General features: G+C 38.8%; 10 protein-coding genes across 10 annotated transcripts; all 10 read right to left on the reverse strand.

Moving 5' to 3' along the window:
* Window positions 1-373: 373 nt before the first annotated feature.
* Window positions 374-4,417, reverse strand: LSM04_007548 (Rad50/SbcC-type AAA domain; the record flags this gene model as incomplete). Its single annotated transcript, XM_067330643.1, has 1 exon — window positions 374-4,417. One exon carries the CDS (start codon window positions 4,415-4,417, stop codon window positions 374-376), a length of 4,044 nt encoding a protein of 1,347 aa, XP_067188574.1.
* A 395-nt stretch (window positions 4,418-4,812) lies between these two features.
* LSM04_006991 (Ribosomal protein S26e) lies at window positions 4,813-5,151 on the reverse strand (the record flags this gene model as incomplete). The annotated part of the gene is made up of 1 exon (XM_067330644.1): window positions 4,813-5,151. The coding sequence occupies one exon, from the start codon at window positions 5,149-5,151 to the stop codon at window positions 4,813-4,815; it is 339 nt and encodes a 112-aa protein (XP_067188566.1).
* An 844-nt stretch (window positions 5,152-5,995) lies between these two features.
* Window positions 5,996-7,126, reverse strand: LSM04_004887 (uncharacterized protein; the record flags this gene model as incomplete). The annotated part of the gene is made up of 1 exon (XM_067330645.1): window positions 5,996-7,126. One exon carries the CDS (start codon window positions 7,124-7,126, stop codon window positions 5,996-5,998), a length of 1,131 nt encoding a protein of 376 aa, XP_067188541.1.
* Window positions 7,127-8,283: 1,157 nt separating this feature from the next.
* Window positions 8,284-8,784, reverse strand: LSM04_006405 (Cupin domain of unknown function DUF985; the record flags this gene model as incomplete). Its single annotated transcript, XM_067330646.1, has 1 exon — window positions 8,284-8,784. The coding sequence occupies one exon, from the start codon at window positions 8,782-8,784 to the stop codon at window positions 8,284-8,286; it is 501 nt and encodes a 166-aa protein (XP_067188555.1).
* A 588-nt stretch (window positions 8,785-9,372) lies between these two features.
* Window positions 9,373-10,221, reverse strand: LSM04_002388 (Modifier of rudimentary; the record flags this gene model as incomplete). Its single annotated transcript, XM_067330647.1, has 1 exon — window positions 9,373-10,221. The coding sequence occupies one exon, from the start codon at window positions 10,219-10,221 to the stop codon at window positions 9,373-9,375; it is 849 nt and encodes a 282-aa protein (XP_067188513.1).
* A 326-nt stretch (window positions 10,222-10,547) lies between these two features.
* LSM04_009676 (uncharacterized protein) lies at window positions 10,548-12,253 on the reverse strand (the record flags this gene model as incomplete). The annotated part of the gene is made up of 2 exons (XM_067330648.1): window positions 10,548-11,919; window positions 12,213-12,253. 2 exons carry the CDS (start codon window positions 12,251-12,253, stop codon window positions 10,548-10,550), a joined length of 1,413 nt encoding a protein of 470 aa, XP_067188593.1.
* Window positions 12,254-12,628: 375 nt separating this feature from the next.
* On the reverse strand, window positions 12,629-14,491 carry LSM04_007495 (Protein kinase domain; the record flags this gene model as incomplete). The annotated part of the gene is made up of 1 exon (XM_067330649.1): window positions 12,629-14,491. The coding sequence occupies one exon, from the start codon at window positions 14,489-14,491 to the stop codon at window positions 12,629-12,631; it is 1,863 nt and encodes a 620-aa protein (XP_067188573.1).
* Window positions 14,492-15,241: 750 nt separating this feature from the next.
* On the reverse strand, window positions 15,242-16,033 carry LSM04_000470 (uncharacterized protein; the record flags this gene model as incomplete). Its single annotated transcript, XM_067330651.1, has 1 exon — window positions 15,242-16,033. One exon carries the CDS (start codon window positions 16,031-16,033, stop codon window positions 15,242-15,244), a length of 792 nt encoding a protein of 263 aa, XP_067188490.1.
* Window positions 16,034-16,261: 228 nt separating this feature from the next.
* LSM04_004272 (uncharacterized protein) lies at window positions 16,262-17,050 on the reverse strand (the record flags this gene model as incomplete). The annotated part of the gene is made up of 1 exon (XM_067330652.1): window positions 16,262-17,050. The coding sequence occupies one exon, from the start codon at window positions 17,048-17,050 to the stop codon at window positions 16,262-16,264; it is 789 nt and encodes a 262-aa protein (XP_067188534.1).
* A 479-nt stretch (window positions 17,051-17,529) lies between these two features.
* Window positions 17,530-17,832, reverse strand: LSM04_000890 (uncharacterized protein; the record flags this gene model as incomplete). Its single annotated transcript, XM_067330653.1, has 1 exon — window positions 17,530-17,832. The coding sequence occupies one exon, from the start codon at window positions 17,830-17,832 to the stop codon at window positions 17,530-17,532; it is 303 nt and encodes a 100-aa protein (XP_067188499.1).
* Window positions 17,833-18,238: the final 406 nt, after the last annotated feature.

Genomic DNA, 18,238 nt, shown 5'->3' on the forward strand with positions numbered 1-18,238 from the left:
CTTTATACTTACACACTCAACCTCTCTTTCTCTCTCCCCTTATTGGTCTTGTTTCTTGTAATAATGGAAAACAAATAAATAAAGGAAAAAAAAGGGGCAAAATATTGTCATACTTACTAGAAAAAAGGAAGCATTACTCAAAACTGAATAATAATACAAGTGCAACGTTATTTTAAAAGAATATAAATCTTCTTTCTTTATCTTCTTTTTTTTTATTCTCCATCTTCAATCTGTGTCTATGCTTTGTAAGAACAATAGCTGGCTATTTTTTTTTCTTTCTCTTTCCCCATTCTTGGGATTGCACTCCCGTTCTTTTTTTTTTTCTTTGTACCTTTTACTTTACTTTGTGTGAAAATCACACTCTGTCTTCTTCTTATGCAGCAAACAGTTGATCAAAGGTTCTCTCCTCAATAACAGAAAAGGCACCTTCTCTGTCTTTATGTATGTAGTAAAAGGTATCTAACGCCTGTCCCCCAAGTGCCCGCACAAACTGTTCATCATGTGTAATAACAATGAGTTGAAAATGCTTAACACTACGATGATTATCAATAAGCAGACGCAGTGACTCAGCGAGTGAGCGGGCGTTATCCTCATCAAGGTTTGTGGTTGGCTCATCTAATGCGAGAATACCACAATCACAACAAAACGCCTCACTCAGTGCGAGTCGAATTAGCACGGCGGCGAGTACTTTCTGTCCAGCACTGCAGCGACCCCGCATATCCATCTCACTATTTCCCCGCTTCATCACTACACGATAACTGTAACTGCGGCGAGTTGTAGTGGATGTGGCATCATCCTCTGAGCGGAGTTCAACAGTGTCGATATCACTTCCCTTATATGTCTGTCGCCATAGATCGGCGAGAATGTGATTAACTTGTGCAATTTTTTCCTGATGATACGACTGCACAGCCTTCTCTAGCGCACGGTAGTACTTCTCAATGTCGGCCACCGCAATTTCTGTAGTCTGCACCCGCAGAAAGGTAGAACGATAACGCTTCTCCACATCCTTATACTTCTCTTGTGCAAGTTGACTCTTAAGTCGTACAACATCTTGCAGCATGGCCTCCATATTACCTTCCTGTTGTGCACGGGAACGTTCTAATTCACTCACTTTACTGCGAATGAGTTCTCGAATTCGTGGAACAATTTCACGCGCCACAACATCACTACCAAGTACTTCCTCCACACCAAACAGTTCCTTCTTTTTGAGATCTGCAAGTGTCTTTTCAATCTCTTTTAATCGTGCTTGATCCTCTGTGATCCACTTGAGTTTCTCTAGTATATCAATCTGTTTTTCCATCTCTGCTGCATGCTGGTACTGTTTATCCACCACCGATCGTGCCTCTTGAATAGAAGTACGTAACTGTTTAACTTCATCTGATGCAGCTGCACTAGCTACTTCAGCAGTGTATAATTTTTCACGTGTCATTAACACTTGTTCACCATGCTGTGATACAATGTAATCACGTACTTTAGGCAAGATATTTGACAACATACGAAGTGACTCCTCTATTTTCCCAAGACGACCTTGCTTTGAAGCATTTTCTGTCTCTTGACGTTCTTGTTGAATTTTATTTAAAAGGTCATTAAAATTATTTAGTTGAACTTGTAGTTCTATCCTCTTTCTGTCTATAGTAGCGATACGTTCTCTGTAACCATCTGATTCTTTTCGACACCGTGTAAGCACCTCCTCTAGTTCCCCTTGTCGTATAAGTTTCATCTCCAGTTGATAGTACTCTGCTCTTTTCACACTAAGTTCATTAGCAGCAGCTTGATCAGATTCACCATCTTCACGTCTTTGAACCTCATTTAATAACACATTAAGACGGTATAACTCTGCGTTTGCATTTTCATACTCGGCGGAAAGTTCTTCATACGTTTTTGAAGAATCTTTAACGTTATTAGCTTCATTAGTCAGAGTAACTGTTTGTATTTCTTTCATAGAACTCTCTCTACGAAGAAGATGTTGTCGAAGAGAATACATTTCTCCCGCAATAGCATTTAAATCGGTTACACCTCGTACAATTTCTTGTACATTTTTCATCTGATCCTCCATAACTTCTCGTTTACGTTCTACATCTTCTAAGAGTGCCTTTTTATTAGCAAGTTCATCATTTAAAGATGAAAGTGACTGTTTTAAACCAGGGGAATTGGATACAATTCGTCTCACATCATGTACATGAGTTTCAATTGCTTCTAAACGACGTACTTTCTCTTGTGCTTCCATAGTCTCCAATCTTGCCTTTTCAACATTTTCAGGTGATGTCTGTTGTTGAACCTTGTTAAGATCTACAAAACTTGTTAATGCCTTATCATCAGAAAACTCTCTGTCGCACACAGGACACTTCTTCTCTATCTTTGCTACTTCCACAAAGTTTGCATAACACATCGTCATTGCCTCCAATGCATGACTTCGGTGACTTGCATTCTGTAATGCTTCACGTGCATTATGAAGAATCGTCTCAAACTGGTCTACATTAACACCATTCCCAAGAACTTCTGTACAAATATTTCGTTTGCGTTGAAGTTCCGAATCATTTCGCACAATATCATTCATTAATTGAGACTGTTTTTGTTGTAATACGGCTATTTGACGATCAATTTCGCCATGTTCTACATGAATTATACGAAGTGATTCTGCTCGTTGATCACGTAATTTCTCAGTTAGTAAAGATACCTGCGCCAATGTAGATCCATCTGTTACATCATAGCCAAATATTGATAATGCTGGTATAACAGTTTCTTGAAGTCCTGTATCTAATCTTTTTTGTTTTTCTTCAATTTGAGCACGAAGTAAATTCATTTCTGCCTCCCCAGTTGAAAGTTGTTTATGTCTGGATAATTGTTGTCGTAATTCAGCAACAATACGATTCTGGGTTTCTAGTTTTTGCAATATATCATGTCGTTGTTTATAGTTTTCACCTTTTTTCTTTAGTTCTTCTACAGCTTTTACTCGTTCTTCTAAACCATGAATTGTTTTTTGCAGTGTCTCAAGTTGTGTGGTGTTAGCATGAGGTTGAAGTTTACGAAGTGCTTCTTGTGTTTCGTTAATACGTTCTTGTATATGCTTTAACTGTTCTTCCTTCATCTCCTTCTCTTTATTATCCGCATCCATAGTACGAAGTGCAGCAGTTTGCTCTTCTTCAACAAGTTTACTTTTGGCATCAATTTCTTTTAACAGAGATTCACGCTCTTGAATTGAGTTTTGTAACTCCTTATTAACATGATCTGTAATGCGTTGTAGTGTAGATTCATTTATAATATCATTTTCCTTTAAAACGAAATCTTTTGCCACATCATTTACTATTTCTCGAAGTATAGTACAATTTTGTGCATGTTGTTTCTCTTGCTGCTCAAAAAAGTGAATCGTAGTGCGAAGATTTGCAACTTCCTCTTCATACCTATGCCATTTTTCCTCTACCTGTTCAAGTAATTTTGACTTTTGCAAAGCCTCCGTTTCAAGTTTATTAACATGTTCAGCAAAACCTCGTTTAAGCTCTAGAAATTCCTCAAGTGTTTGTGTAGGTAATGGAAGATTTGCTCGATTAACAGATTGTTGTCTTTCTTCTATACGACCTTGAATAATAGCCGCCTCTCTCGATAAGTTTTCGGCATTTTGCTCCACAGAACTTAAAGCAGCAGCCACAGTGTGTAACTTTTTTAACTGTGGTTCTAAAGATTTGGCTCTTAACTGAATCGTCTTTATAGATTCTTCCTTTGCTGTGATATCACGTGTCAGTTGTTCTGCCTGATCTCTGTGTTCACGTAAAGCCATTAAATTAGCTTCATGTTCCTTTTGTTGACGACGAAATTCCTTACTGTTTTCTCGTAAACGATCTAGTGCAAGTACATACCGCGTCGCTGCAAAGATGTCATCAAATATTTTCTTAACATCCTTTGGCGGTGCGAGTGGCCAATTTCCATCCTCTTGATGACAAAATATAACATGTTCAAGTACTGCAGGAGATACACCGAGCATTTCTGGAACCGCACGATCCACGTCACTTGCACGATATGTATTAGACACTACTTTTCCTGTTTGTGGATCTTGATACGCTACTGTGTTGTCTAGTGTGGCGAAGGTTGTTTTACTGCGAGCACGGAGAGCCTGAAAGGAGCGTATCACCTGCATAACCTTTCCACCTCTGCCTGTGAAGAGAAGACGAATTTGTGCCTTTACATCAGTCTCTCCCATCACTTTTGGATCGTAAATGAAGGAACTCTTCTCAGATCCACTACCCGGAGGCATTTGTCCTGTGCACGCATTTAACAGTGCTTCAATGATGGTAGTCTTGCCGGCGCCATTCTTTCCAAGAATAACAGTGAGTGGCTTCTGAAAGACAATTCTCTGGCGGTGGGCGGGATTGGGATCGAAGCTGCGCACTCCGCTAATCTCAATCTGCTCAATGCTTGTCATTCGACAATTGATCCTGTGATCCCGTGAGAATCACAGAAATAGAGGGAGAGATCCCAATTTTAAATGACAAAAAAAAAAGAAAAGAAAGAAAGGAAAATAAATCAACTGATAAGAAAGAAAATATGCTACAGAATATGACTCTGCAATTGAATTTACGCCCTCTTTTTCTCTCTCTATTTCTCTCCGAATATATAGAGAGGAAATAGTAAAAAGAGCGGTTCATCATCTTGTTTTTTTTTTAACAAAAAACAGAAATAAACGGGCGAAGAGTTCCCCCTTTTATGTGTAGCAACACCTTCACATGACACACATAAAAAAAAGGTCTCTCAAAAAAAAAGCTCACATCTGCGCATGAGAGACAAATGGTATACTTCCAATGCGTCCAACTTTCCTACTTACTTACCAGCAGTTGGGCGGTAAGGCACCTTCGTCGTGTAGCGGCGCTTGCGCAACTCCACGGCCCTGGCACGCACAGTGCGGCTGTGAATAGCGCAGGCAATGCAGTAGCGCTGCTTCATGTACAACTTGGGCATTGGGAAACCAGCACCGTAGATGTTAGACGCCTCCGCCACATCACGAGCAGACGCCTGATCCAACATGCGGCGCACCACAAAGCGGCGGACGGCCTTGTCCTTTGGTGCGAGGCGGCTGCAGTTGAAGCAGTGCACGGGTGTTGTGCGACCACGGGAGCTTGGGGGCTTTGATCGTCCGTGATTGCGGCGCTTCGTCGTCATATTTGATTGACTTTGTGGGGGTTTTGTTGTTTAGACGATGAGGCGTGGGCCTTCTTATTTGCTCTCAAGCAGCTGTTGGGCTTCCTTCGCTGTGGTTTGTTGTTGTTGTTGTTTGGGGGCAAAAACAAGAATAAAAAAATAAAAATAAATGAGGAGGTAGTTTAAATAAGAATAAATACATCACTATATATTATATATATATATATACCAATAAAATAAATAAATAAATATTCACAAGAAACATTAAATACTAACAGTGATAAATTAGTTGGGTACAAGGCAAGAAAGCCACAAGACCCACATGCTAAACTCATTCGCAACCCACTTATCATCTGTCGTCATTTCAGTGAAACGCAGACAACTCCCTGACTCCCTAACATGTATATTACACAGCGTAAGCGGGAGTAAAGTAAACCCTAAAAGAAAAAAAATTGAAGCTAATTATGTACTTCTAGGACCCAACTTTCTTGATTGCTTCTTTGCTACGAGAGCACCCTGACCACTCTACTTTCTCTTACTATGTGCGATCTTTCGTCTCTAAACCAATTCATGTGTTGTTGTTTTTTTTAATTCGTTTTTTTTTATGATTATTTCTTTCTTTTCGTTTGGGGTGTGTGTGCTCGGGCACGGCCTCCGGCAAGGTGAATGACCAATCAAAATAATCAGCAGTTTTAACTAGATATAAATATAGATATAAATATATGGAGAGTGATCACAAACAATACAAAAAAAAAAAACAATAATAATAAAAAAGAAACGCTCTTTCGTTTCTTCAGGAAACGACACTCAAATTCGTGCACTGTGAGAAACCCCATGGAGCACACAGATGTGCACTTCTTTTACTCTAGTCTCTAGCATCCCCAACACCATCATCGTAAATGCCAAATATCGCCTCTGATTCAGCGAGACAAGGAGAGTCATACACTTTCATAATACGTTGTTCGCCTCTTCCTTTGCGGAGACTCAAACGAGTGGTGGATGCGTGAGCCATGATATGACCCCCAATGGGTTTCTTTGCATCTGCTTGAAACATCTGCGCTGATCCATCCACATTAGCAACGACCTGATTAGTAACCACCACCGCCACACCGTACTCCTCCGCTAAGTTATGTAGTGAGCGAAGAAATTTGCCCAAGTGCATTTGTCTGGCTGCAAGTTCATTGCGACCGCTATAGTCTGTACGGTAGAGAGCTGTTGCAGAGTCAACAATGATAATGGCAAAACGATTTTCAGCCATCATAGCGGATGCCTGTAACAATAATTGTTGTTGATGATCTGTGTTAAAAGCACGAGCGCAAGCCACGTTGGCAAGAACATCTTGTGGATCAAGTTTATAACGCTCAGCAACTGCAACAAGTCGTTCTGGTCGAAATGTACCTTCCGTATCAATATAAAGTGCCATTCCTTCTGCACCACCTTGTGAAATAGGTAATTGACAAGTAACACAAAGTGTATGGCACAATTGTGTCTTTCCCGTACGAAACTCTCCAAACAACTCTGTTATACTACCGGTTTCAATTCCTCCACCGAGTAATTTATCTACTTCACGACTTCCTGTAGTAACCATAATAATCTCCTTTCGTGCTTCATGGTAGACAACTGCAGATGTAAAGCCCATTGGGACCAACTTTGCACACTCTGACATAATTTTTTCAGCTTTTCCTTCACTGATACCTTTAACAGCTAAAATATTCTTTTTGGGGGCGTATGCAACAGCTTCCACGGTATAGAATCCAGATTCCATAAGTCTTTTAATATCTGAAGTAGCAATACCATAATTTTCCAGAACCTGGATAACACGAAACCCTCCATTACTGGTGCCATCCGCATTTTGTTGTTGTTGTTGCTCCTGCTGTTGTTGTTGTTGTTCCTGCTCCCCTGCAGCAGGGATATCAGGTTGGGAATTTATAATTTCATGAACTTCTTCTTCCTCAATAGCCTTTGAACGCCTGTTCTTCCTGGCGCGAGTGTTCATAGCTGGAAAAAGAGAAATAAGTCTCCTCTTTCTTTTCTTCTGTTTGTTCTCTTTCCTTCTTTGGAGTTTGCTTGCTTTTGGTGATTTTTCTTTTTCTTTTCTCACTTAGCTGTACTTTTCTTTTTTCTTACTCTCTCTCTTCCCTGCTCCTACTAAGAGGAAGAGCAAAGAGGGAAGAAATGGAAGGCAAAGTATTGTGCATAAATGAATCGTATATATATATATATATATATATATATATATATATATATATATATATATTTACTTTCACCGCAAACGTACAATCGCAGAGTCGTTTATAGTAAAAAAACTAACAAGCACGTTGTAGACAAAAATAAATTGGTAAAACACTTTAAACGGTAGATTAAAGGTGTAGCCAAAATAAATAAATAAATAAATAAATAATGAAAGAGAGGAATGAAATACCTTTATACACCACCAAAAAACCATGTTTTACTCCCTTTGTTTTGTTTGTTTCTTCATCTTTTTTTTTATATTCGCGTCAACTCAGTAAATACGCTCCATGCCTGAGTAAAGTTGACCACACCTTTTGCATTTTCCTCCTGTTGCACATTTCATAGCGCACTTGACGCAGAAAAGCGGGTGTTTGCAGGTGTTTGCACAATACGAGATGGGTTCTGTGTGGCACTTCAGGCACCTTTCTTCAAAATCTTGACTAGAACTTCGGTCTGACATTGAAAGAATACACCTCGTCTCCTACAAGTGATAAAACAATTGTATCTTATATATGCTAGTTCTCTTGTTCGTTATGAATAGTAATTGTTGTTATTTTGTTTTTGCTTTCTTTCGATTTTCCTTATTTTCTTATTTTCTTTTTTTCTTTTTCTTTGCAAATAGAGACAATGAGAAAACTTCAATGAGAAGATCATTAAATAAAATGCCTTAAAAAACCTCCCAACATATTCATTATCAGAGTTCAAGTGAAGCAGATTTAAAAACACATAAAAGTGAATACCAATCTATATGTATATATAAATATGAATGTATATATTTTTTTATAAATACTAACATCAACATCATATTATTATAATTACGATACGCTAAGCTCTAAATAACCCAGTACAATCCAATCCATATCAAAAGCCAACACTCTCATTCTTTGGTTAAAAGAGTATTTTATTTAATTACGGTCTCATTCAAGAGGAAATCCTCTCATATGCCAGCTTGTTAATAATAGCCTCATGCTTCGGATACTGAGAGATAAGCTCACGCTTTGTAAAGAGCTCAAAATCTTTGTACTCGAATCCAGGGGAGCACATACAGCTCACCACTGAATAACCTCCCTCAATCTCAACACTTGATCCAAATATAACATTTTTCGGAACAACTGCCTGCAAGACTTCACCTTTATCGACATTTGGTCCCAGCAAAATTTTTTCATACACACCATCAGGATGAAGTACATGAACTGTCAATGGGGATCCTGCGTGATGATACCACACCTCATCAGACTGGATGCGGTGGAAGTGAGATGGGTTATTGTGTGTTAGCAAAAAGTAAATGCTAGTGTAGTGCATCCGTTCACCTCTGGGTGTACTCATCATAGCATCTGAGCAGAGAACTTGTCTGAAATACCCACCCTCTGGATGAGGTGAAAGATCCAAATTCTTTACCCAGTAATCCACACTCTTACTCATATTAGATTGCCCTTTTTTTTCCTTTTTGGGTACCCAAATAAGGCAATAAGAAAAATAGAAATGAGAAAAAAGAAATAACTATACTATTAAGCCTATGCTAGGGGAAACTGAAAAAGGGGGAAAAAATTAAAAGTTGGAAACAAAAATAAATACCAATAATAATAATAATAATAATAATAATAATAATAATAATAGGTTCTTCATAAAGCTACCTTGTACACTTTTTTTTCTTCTATTTTCTTTTTCTTGACGCAATCAAAATATTCTTGTCAACTATGTAGTGTTTACAGACAAGGAAAAGAGCCTCGTCAAAACGCTCTTCACCACCAAGGAATATATATATATATATATATATATATATATATATATATATATATATGAGGCTTTATCCAAACTCTAATCCCTCTTCTTGTTGTTTCTGTTGTTGTTGGTATTTATGGCGGTGGTGGTGATATCGTTTTCCTCCTTTTCTGTTGCACTCCTCATTTTTTTATTTTCCTTGTTTTGTTTTCGCTAAATGTTTTTGTTTGTTCCTCTTTTCCTTTTTCTTTTTTTCATTTTCTATGAGACTTTACATAACTCTTACCCTTAATTCAGTGAAGCATGATATGCACGTCTCTTCAAATCCATTATGTGACGCTCCTTGGCCTTTTTCCTGTATTCCTCTAGGAGACCATCAAAGCGACGCCTGTCAGCGTTACAATCTACCGACAAAAGCTCTTTTGCAATATCTTCACATTGTGTATCTAGCATTCGAACATCAGCTGCAAATGTCTTGGCGAGAGCCTCAGGGGTTCCAATAGAATCTAGTAGTGGTGTTGAAGCTTGTGTTTTTTTCAAAATAGATAATTGAGCATCAAGACGCTGCTGTAAATCATCCACTTCTTTTCGTAACCCTTCTACTTCTGGTTGCAAGGTTAAATTTTCCTTCGCCACCCGTTCAATGTCATCAATGGTCTGTCCACTAGCATCACGAATACCTTTAAGAAATGGAAGCTGATAGGCGTATGACTCCAAGCAATTTGGATTAGATATTATATCCTCTAGCATAGAGTCCGATAATGACTCAAGTTGACTGGTAATTTGATCCATTGACGGCGGTACTGCACTTCCCCACAAATTTGCAAGATTGCTAAATGCCACCGCAACAGCATCTACCAATCGTGATGTTTCTGGATTCCACCCGTCACTGGTAGCGTTATCTGTTTCCATAGCAATTATGGGAATCTTACGGCCGCTAAAGTACGCCACAGTGGGTGGAGTTTGGGGAAACTTGCTATCAAGAGCAACGTACAGCATAAGTGTATATCCACGATCTGGGTTAATGTGATCCACCTGCAAGAGTGTCTCAGAGGGTGTCTGTCGCACTACTCTAACACCCTCAAAGTGACGCTTTAACTCATTAATATGGGCCTCCTGCTGCTGCTGCTGTGACATGACTATTACTGGATAAGGGGTAATATAAAAGGTCATGATGGCGGGTGGAGAGGGAAGGGCATATACAAGAAGAAAAAAACAAGTATTACATATATACAGCATTAGAGATAAATAACGATAGAAATCTAAACACTTTTTTTTTCTTTTTTGATTCTGGTATTTGCACGCGAAAAAGCAACAGTACACAACAACAACAACAACAACAACCAGCAACAAAAAGACAATAACGTCATAAACAAATAAAAAAAAGAAGGATCACAGGTATGTTATAGTCATATACACATGCACACACACCCACACACTTTTAATTTAAGCCTTCTCATTTATCAGTTTTTTTCAATTCGAGACTTAGCTTTGGCTACCAACTCTTCTCCGGCGGCAGCAACAGCACTAGATTTTTTTTGTAATAATTTTTCCCATAATTGTCTCGGTGAGGGAGCCATAAATGGGAGTGAAACACGTACAACAGGCACCACACCATGAATAGCAACAGCATTATCAACCTTCTCAACTCGCTCACATAGAATACCTACAAGAGCATTTAAATCGACGTCTTGTAAAAATACATCTGTAGACTGATCCTCCTTTGGGTTCACTGGATTGTAGGATGAATTTCTTCGATACATACGTCGAGGAAGTGGTAATGTCTCTAGACGTCCTTGATGCTTTGGGAAGAGTCGCAAATAATCATAGTTATGAGAACCAGGTATTCCCTTCTTACATTGGGAATTAAAGTTAGTATTCACTACAAGATGGGAGCTGTCATGGCGAAGGAGAAGTTTTGTATGGGAAAGTCGCAACTGAAATAAATGTCCAGCAGTCCAACGTCTACGTGCTAGAGGAAAAGTCCTTGTGGAAGAAGAAGATATCCCAATGGTGGAAGGGCATAGTTCATCCTCTTCCTCATTACCATTAATATTATCCAGATCATCAGCATCAAAAAGAGATGTTACTAGTTGTATTGGTTCTTCTATATCGTTAGCACAGATTATTGCTACGACTTCTAGAGTAACAAAACCAGTATGGGTGTCTTCAGTAGAAGTGATATTACGAACAAACACACTTGAACCCCAGTTACAAGCGGACGTTGCTCTATTATTATTGCTCTCATCTTCTTTGTTATTACTACACAAAAGTAAATACGTCAAACAATACTCCCATAAAGCGTTATTAAGAAATTTTTGCAAGGTAATACTAAAAGTATCTTCTGTACCATAATTCACCGTTTCACAGAATGCGCCTTTTCTCTGTGCCTCAAGAATAGCTTTATTCTTCTTTTCAAACTCATCCATATCCGCACCTATACTATTGTCATTACCAGTATCACCGTTTTCTAAGGTAAGAAGTGGCAATTGATACTGTAGCGACCATGGGTTTTTATAAACAGTCACCTGCTGTCCTTTACCTTTTAGTATCTCGTCCGCTGCGACACACGCGGAGTTCCACGCACAACAGACAAATCCCCGCATTGGCTGTGACTTCTCTGCGCCGCGGCCCCACGACGGGAAGGCGTCCCACAACTCCCGCTGGCCCATCGCCCCGGCCGCTGGCGGTGTTGCCGGTCGAAGGGCGGCGGCCCGAAAAAACTCGTTGACGGCCATTTCCCCGTCGCCGTCGCTGTCCACGTCACTGACGCCCCCCGCCGCCGCCCGCCGCAGCCGCCGCACCGCCGCCGCCTCCACAGACGACCCGCAGAAACTCAACAGCCCCGCCAGCCCCTTCAATCGCCCACACAACAGCACATTGAAAAAAGAGAAGAAGAGAAGAAAAGAAAAGAGAAAATGGTAGTGGAGGAAAGAGGAAAGAAAAAACAAATAAATAATAGCAAAGAAGAAGATAATCGCATGGAAAACTAGGGGATTAGCCATATAGCACTACAGGAAGAAAAAAAAAGAGTAGGGAAAAAAGCACGCACCATCAGTGTGATAATTGAGAGGGGGGTTTAAAAAATTTTGACCACTAATCATTTTCCATGTGACTTTTTAAACTACATAGAACACAAATGCTTAAAGAAGAGAAAATGGGGTAACATAAGAAGTTTAAATGAAAGACTACGTGAAATAGATTAAACACACAGAGACACATAATGCATACCTTCCATCTGAGAAAAGTTGTTTTATGAACTTTTATATTGTATGGGGTTTCCAGGGGGTGGGTGGGAAAAGAAAGCAATAGGAAAAGTCCGGCTGTAAAAACGGTAAAAACAACAGCAACAAAAAACAATTGTACAATCTCTTCGTGTGTGTACAGAACCTCTATTATTATTTTCCTTGCAGGTCATATAAAGTTTCTTCTTCTTTGGGATTCTTTTAACAAAAAAAAAAAGAGAAAGCACAAGTACAAACACAAAGAACACCCATGGGGTGGAAAAAAAGTAACAGCTGAAACATGCTTCTCTAGAATGAAATTATAAACCTTCTGCTGGATGTCCGGTAATAAATACAAGTCGACCCCTCTTTTTCAGGGACGGTCTACGCAGAGGATAAAGCCGATAAGATGGCGGCTTGTTAACTTGCAGAATTTCATTATTACTACTAAACAAACCATTATTTGTTTTCTGAATTGGAGGTGCCATAATTGAAAAGGGGATTTCACCAACATTACAGTTTCCAGGTGATTTAAAACCGAAACAGTTAAGTGAAATTGGAGTCTCTTTCGGTGATTGTATAAGACCTTTTACATGGAAAGGAGGCTTCAGAGCCCTTTTTATCCGTTTTGACGGAGGAGATGGTGATTGTGGTGGTATACTACTATTAATTCCAACTGTTGATCTTGAAGAAATACTCGGCAATTGTACACAACTGCCTGTAAGAGACATAGCGTCATGTTTTCCTCCTTCTTCTAAATTGAATTCACCTTTTGAAGAAACTTTTTTCGTATCACTAGCATACGTTGTAGCAGCAACAACATCAGTAACAAATTCTGTTGCTGGTGTGGTAGTAGTAGTAGAAGGAGGAACTGCAGATTCTAATGATAGTGTTTCAAGTGTTAATGGTTGTACTGCAATACCACTGTGGAGAGGCTCAATCTCGCGCAATGGCACAGGCTTGCCCTCACCAAGTCCGAACCATTTATCCCGCATAAAGTACTTACCGTTATTATTATTATTATTATTATTATTATTATTATTATTATTATTATTATTATTATTATTATTATTATTATTATTATTATTATTATTATTATTATTATTTGAAACACTTAATAAACTACCATCGCTGTCCACGTCTCTTGAATAACTTCCTTCATCATCTCGAGTTTGTTCAGACCGTGCAATAATTCTATTCAACGATAAACCTTCAAAGAATGGATGATGAAGGGCCTCTTCAACAGTACATCGTTTGTTGGGATCTATCTTAAGAAGAGAGCTAAGAAGATTCCAGCCATTTTCGCCAAGAACTTCTCGGTATTGGCGACTAAGAAAATATCTTGCAGTTCCTATTTTTCTGCTCTTACTAATACCCAAAGGTGATAGAGCTGCTTTCATTGGTGAGAGAGAATCAATATTTTTCGTTAATGATGCGGGAAATTCACCTATACGTTGACGTATTAGCGCCACCTGATCCACTTCAGATTTACCAGGAAGTAAAGGTTCACCAAGTGCCAATTCAGCCATTATAGCTCCTACCGCCCACATATCTGAGGCGAATCCATAATTGGGTATTCCCAACAACATCTCTGGGCTACGGTACCAACGAGTAGCCACATACTCCGTTAATCGTAGATGATGCCACTTGGGAACTTGCAAAAGTCCACCACTTGTTGTGAATGCTGATGATGGTGGTTGGATCGTTCGTGAAGTACCAAAGTCACACAATAGTGAGATATTTCCATGCCGTACAAGTGTATTTTCTGGTTTAACGTCACGATGAATAATCCCATTACGATGACACGATCGTAAACCCACAAGAAGGGTGTAAAGAAGATTCTTTAGTTGAGACAGTGGTACACCATCAGGTTGTTGACGAATCACATCTAGCAGAGTACTACTTGCGTACTCCATAACCAAACAAAGTCTACCCTTATCACGAAATGCTTCTCTAAGTTGTACTACATTTGGTTCACCTTTAAGCAAATTTAAGTCGCGTAACTCACGTAACATAACACGTTGTGCGTACTCATCTAAACCAACATCTTTAAATTGTTTTATGGCTACAATACTTCCGGTTCGCTTGCACCGACACTTAAGCACAACCCCATACGAACCTTCCCCAACGACTCGAATGACTTCAAAAGAATCCATCGAAAGACGCAAAGGAGGGGTTGACATTTTTTTTTTGTTCCCTGTTATTTAAGCCTGAAAAGAGTTTTGGTCCGTGAAACAGGAAAAAGCAAAATAAATTTCACCACTACAGGTCAGTCACACAGTAACCTATAGACTGCACCACTGTTTTTTTCTAATGCGGGAAATACAATTAAACCAATAAAGAAAAAAAAAAGAATAAGAAACAAAGAATCATAAACTTTTATAGCAAGTTTGAAAAACATAAATGAAACAAGAAAAAAAAATGTATGAGACAACATTAAAAGCAGTGAAAAATCGTCAAAAAAATAGTTATACAGAGGACACGATAAACATGAACGATTTCTCACTGTCCCGAAAGGTCTTACCAAACTCTCTGAAAAAAAAAAAATCACTTAGATATCACTAGAAACAGACATATACGTGCGTCTTTGTTTTTTTCCACAGGGGTACCGTGAAAAGCAAGACCAAAAAAAAAAAATAATAATAAGAAAGGCATATAGAAAGGCAAAAACAATTAAAAAAAAAAACGATAATACTGAACTACCACGTGATTTTCATCGTCAGTTTCTCGCCAAGATCATGCCCTTATATGCAAACACACCTCTCTCTCTCTGCAAAGAATCGATGCAAGAGGCAACCTTGAAAATATTTATTCTCTAAAACGAAAAAAACAAAAAACAATACCTCTTCAATAGAATTGTCACATGGAATCCAACTACATCATCTCCGTAGTTATTTTTGCCCTTTAGATTCTTCTATTTTACTTTCAGTTTTCTAAGTAACAGAAAAAACCTGTGGGAGAAACTCCTCCTCATTGAAGGGGCTTGTTACAACACCGCGGCTAATTAACACCGGTGATATTGTTTCTGTGTATTCATTTGTGTAAAGAGGTGAAACAGGGAGACTACGTCCCACTGCACGGCCAATTTGAATAGGTGATACTGTGATTGTTGCAGCGTCTACCATTGCAGGATGAGATGAGAATGCACGGTTTACAGAAGAATGAGGTTCGTCATAATTAGATTCTTCTACTGGAGTGTTAACGTTGAGTGCTATTTCCTCACTACTTCTCAGTTCGAGAGGGATATCCAACGTCGCCGAATTCCCTGAAGCATTTGAGTCTAAATGAAGTTTGTTACATTCATTATCCCCCATAAAATCAATGTGTCTCGTTATGATTTCATTCTCATCCATATTTGATATGGTGGAGTCTAGATGAGCAGTCTTTATAACTCCGTTTCTTTTAATACAATTTGTCTCTTCAATGAGTTCATCCAAAAGCTCTATAAATGACTCACTCAATACATCCTTATTATCATTATTCACTTCAGTATAAGCACGCAATATGGATTCTCCTCTTTCATCAATAAATTTTCTTGCAAACGCCATGTGTATAACAAAAAAACCAAACAAATGCTCTCCATAAGGGTTATGATAATCTGTCATCATAGTAGAAAGTTGATTCATGAGTTCAGTTACAAATGTCAAACCAAGCAGAAATTCAACTTGTTGGTTTCCATGTTTTTCTTCTTCTGGCTTTTTTTCTACCTGATGTGAATCTTGCATTTGTTCCTCTTACTTCCTTATTTCTGTTTTTCCCTTTGCAGAAACGGCCCTCTTTTCGCGAATTTTACTTAACCTAAGTGCTGTCCCAAGCGATCGAATCGTTTCAGTGGCCTTCGAGACCTCCCCTCGTGCAGTATTCAATTCTTTCAGAGTACTTAATTCACGTCTTTTGATTGTTTCAACTTCTAAATTTTTTCTCTGTAATAAAGTTTTTTAATGAGAAGCTTCTTAAGCCATTTGTTCTCCGTTTTCAACAACAACACGAAGTCTCTCATTTTCCTCTTCGAGATCCCTTAACTTCTTTTGTAGAGGAGATGAACCAGGCATTTTATTATTGTTAGCAGCAGCGGCAGCAGCAGCCCCATACTTCCGTCCACCTGGTGAAGAATGGGAACGATTCTCAGAAGAGGAAAGTGATTTAAGTTTTTTCTTTAAATTGTTATTAACTCGAGTAGCAGTTGAGAGATGGAACTTAAGTGTATCAACAAGTGAAGCCAAATTTTTATTTTCAGCCATTAGTCTCGCCATTATAGAATGTTGTGCTTCTTGTAATGGTGCATTTTGTGTAGTATGCGTTTTGCCCCTCTTTCCACTAATTTTACTTTTCCCATTTCCTCTGGTTCTCATCTTTTCTACTTCTTCTTCTTCTATTGGTGTGATATGAGAAAGTGTACTTGTGCTCTGGATAAGACCAACATCATCTTCACGGTTCAATGAATTGTTTGGTGTGTTCTCTCTCACTTTATGCTCCATTGGGGGAGAAGCAGAAGAAGAAACCCGGGGGATATCACGAGAACGTAGACGCCCCACTAACTCTTCAAGATCTGTTACCGTTGGGAAAGCCAGAGAAGTATCCACATTTGATTTAAATTGAATGGCAGCCAGAAGATTTGAGACTCTCTCTCGGTACGTATCACTTAGCTGTTGAATGTGATAATTCTGCTCCCGAAGAAATTTAACTTCATCCTCTAACTCTTGCATATGATTCCGCAATTTCGTAGACGGTGAGGAAGACATAGCAGAGGACGTATCAAATTGTGGTTGTGGGAGACAACAGGAACGGGAATGCCACACACAGAAAGAGAGCTTAAAAGCCGTAGGAGAAGAATAATAACAAAAACAAGAGATTAAAAAAAAAAAAGCAACAGCGCTATGACCGACCCTGTCATCTTTTTTATTCCTTCTTTTTTTTCCTCCTCACTTGTGATGGGATGTTTACTTTTCTTTTCGTTAAATGTGATTACTATTTTTAGTTGCGCCAATACACGTAACTTTGTCGTCTTGCCTACTCACATAAAACACCAAAAACAAACAAAGAAAAAAAAGAAAAAAGAGAGCAGTAATATGCGTTTTAAAGAAAAAAAAAAGTGCACGTACACTATTTCGTGTGTGGTACAAAACATGTTTTTTTTTTTTCATTTGTTAGGGTCACTTAATACAGATGCCAACTGCAGAGCAGAAACGTAAAAGTTTATTTTTTTTCTTAAATTCTTCGCTTATGACTTCTTCGCTGACTTACGCTTACGTCCTCTGGTAAGAGGTTTCTTCATATTTTTCTTCTTCTTTCCCAGTGCATCTGGGGTAGTGGGTTTAATGATAGTCATTCGTCCACGCTGGTCAGATGGGACACGGGAAGCCATCTGTGCCTCAACCGAAGAAATGTAGTTCGCCTGCGCCTTTGCCTCCACTGTCTTTCTGCTCTTTGTGTGTACAGTCTTCTTCTTAGACTCACCAACGTACTTGCGCAGAGCACCAACACTCTTCGCACGGGATTTCCCCCTCAGAGCTTTTTGTGCCATTCACTACTAGTCAACTACTTCTCCAAGCTAGGTACCTATTTATTAATAGGTATAATGTTCAACCAGAACAATACAGAATAACAATAGGAGAATAAGGAAAGAAAAAAAAGAAACTCATTATAACATATTACAATTTCGTAATACAACTAAAAAAAAAAAAAATACACAGAGATAAAATGGAAGCAACATCACCACCACCATTGCCACCCCCTTCGCAAGGAATGAAAAGAAAAAAAAAAGAACGAAATAAAAAAGAAGTCTCTGTATCACATTCCTTCTTTTCTTTCAGTGACCCTCATTTTCACTTTGATGAAGTACATACAACTCTCTGGATTTCCATAGCTCCTTTTAGGTTCCGGAAAGAAAAGAAAACTAAAAAAAAAACAGCTAAAAGGTCAAAAAGAAG

The sequence above is a fragment of the Trypanosoma melophagium genome (assembly GCF_022059095.1).
Source record: "Trypanosoma melophagium isolate St. Kilda chromosome Unknown ctg36segment0, whole genome shotgun sequence".
NCBI classification, from domain to species: Eukaryota; Euglenozoa; class Kinetoplastea; order Trypanosomatida; family Trypanosomatidae; genus Trypanosoma; species Trypanosoma melophagium.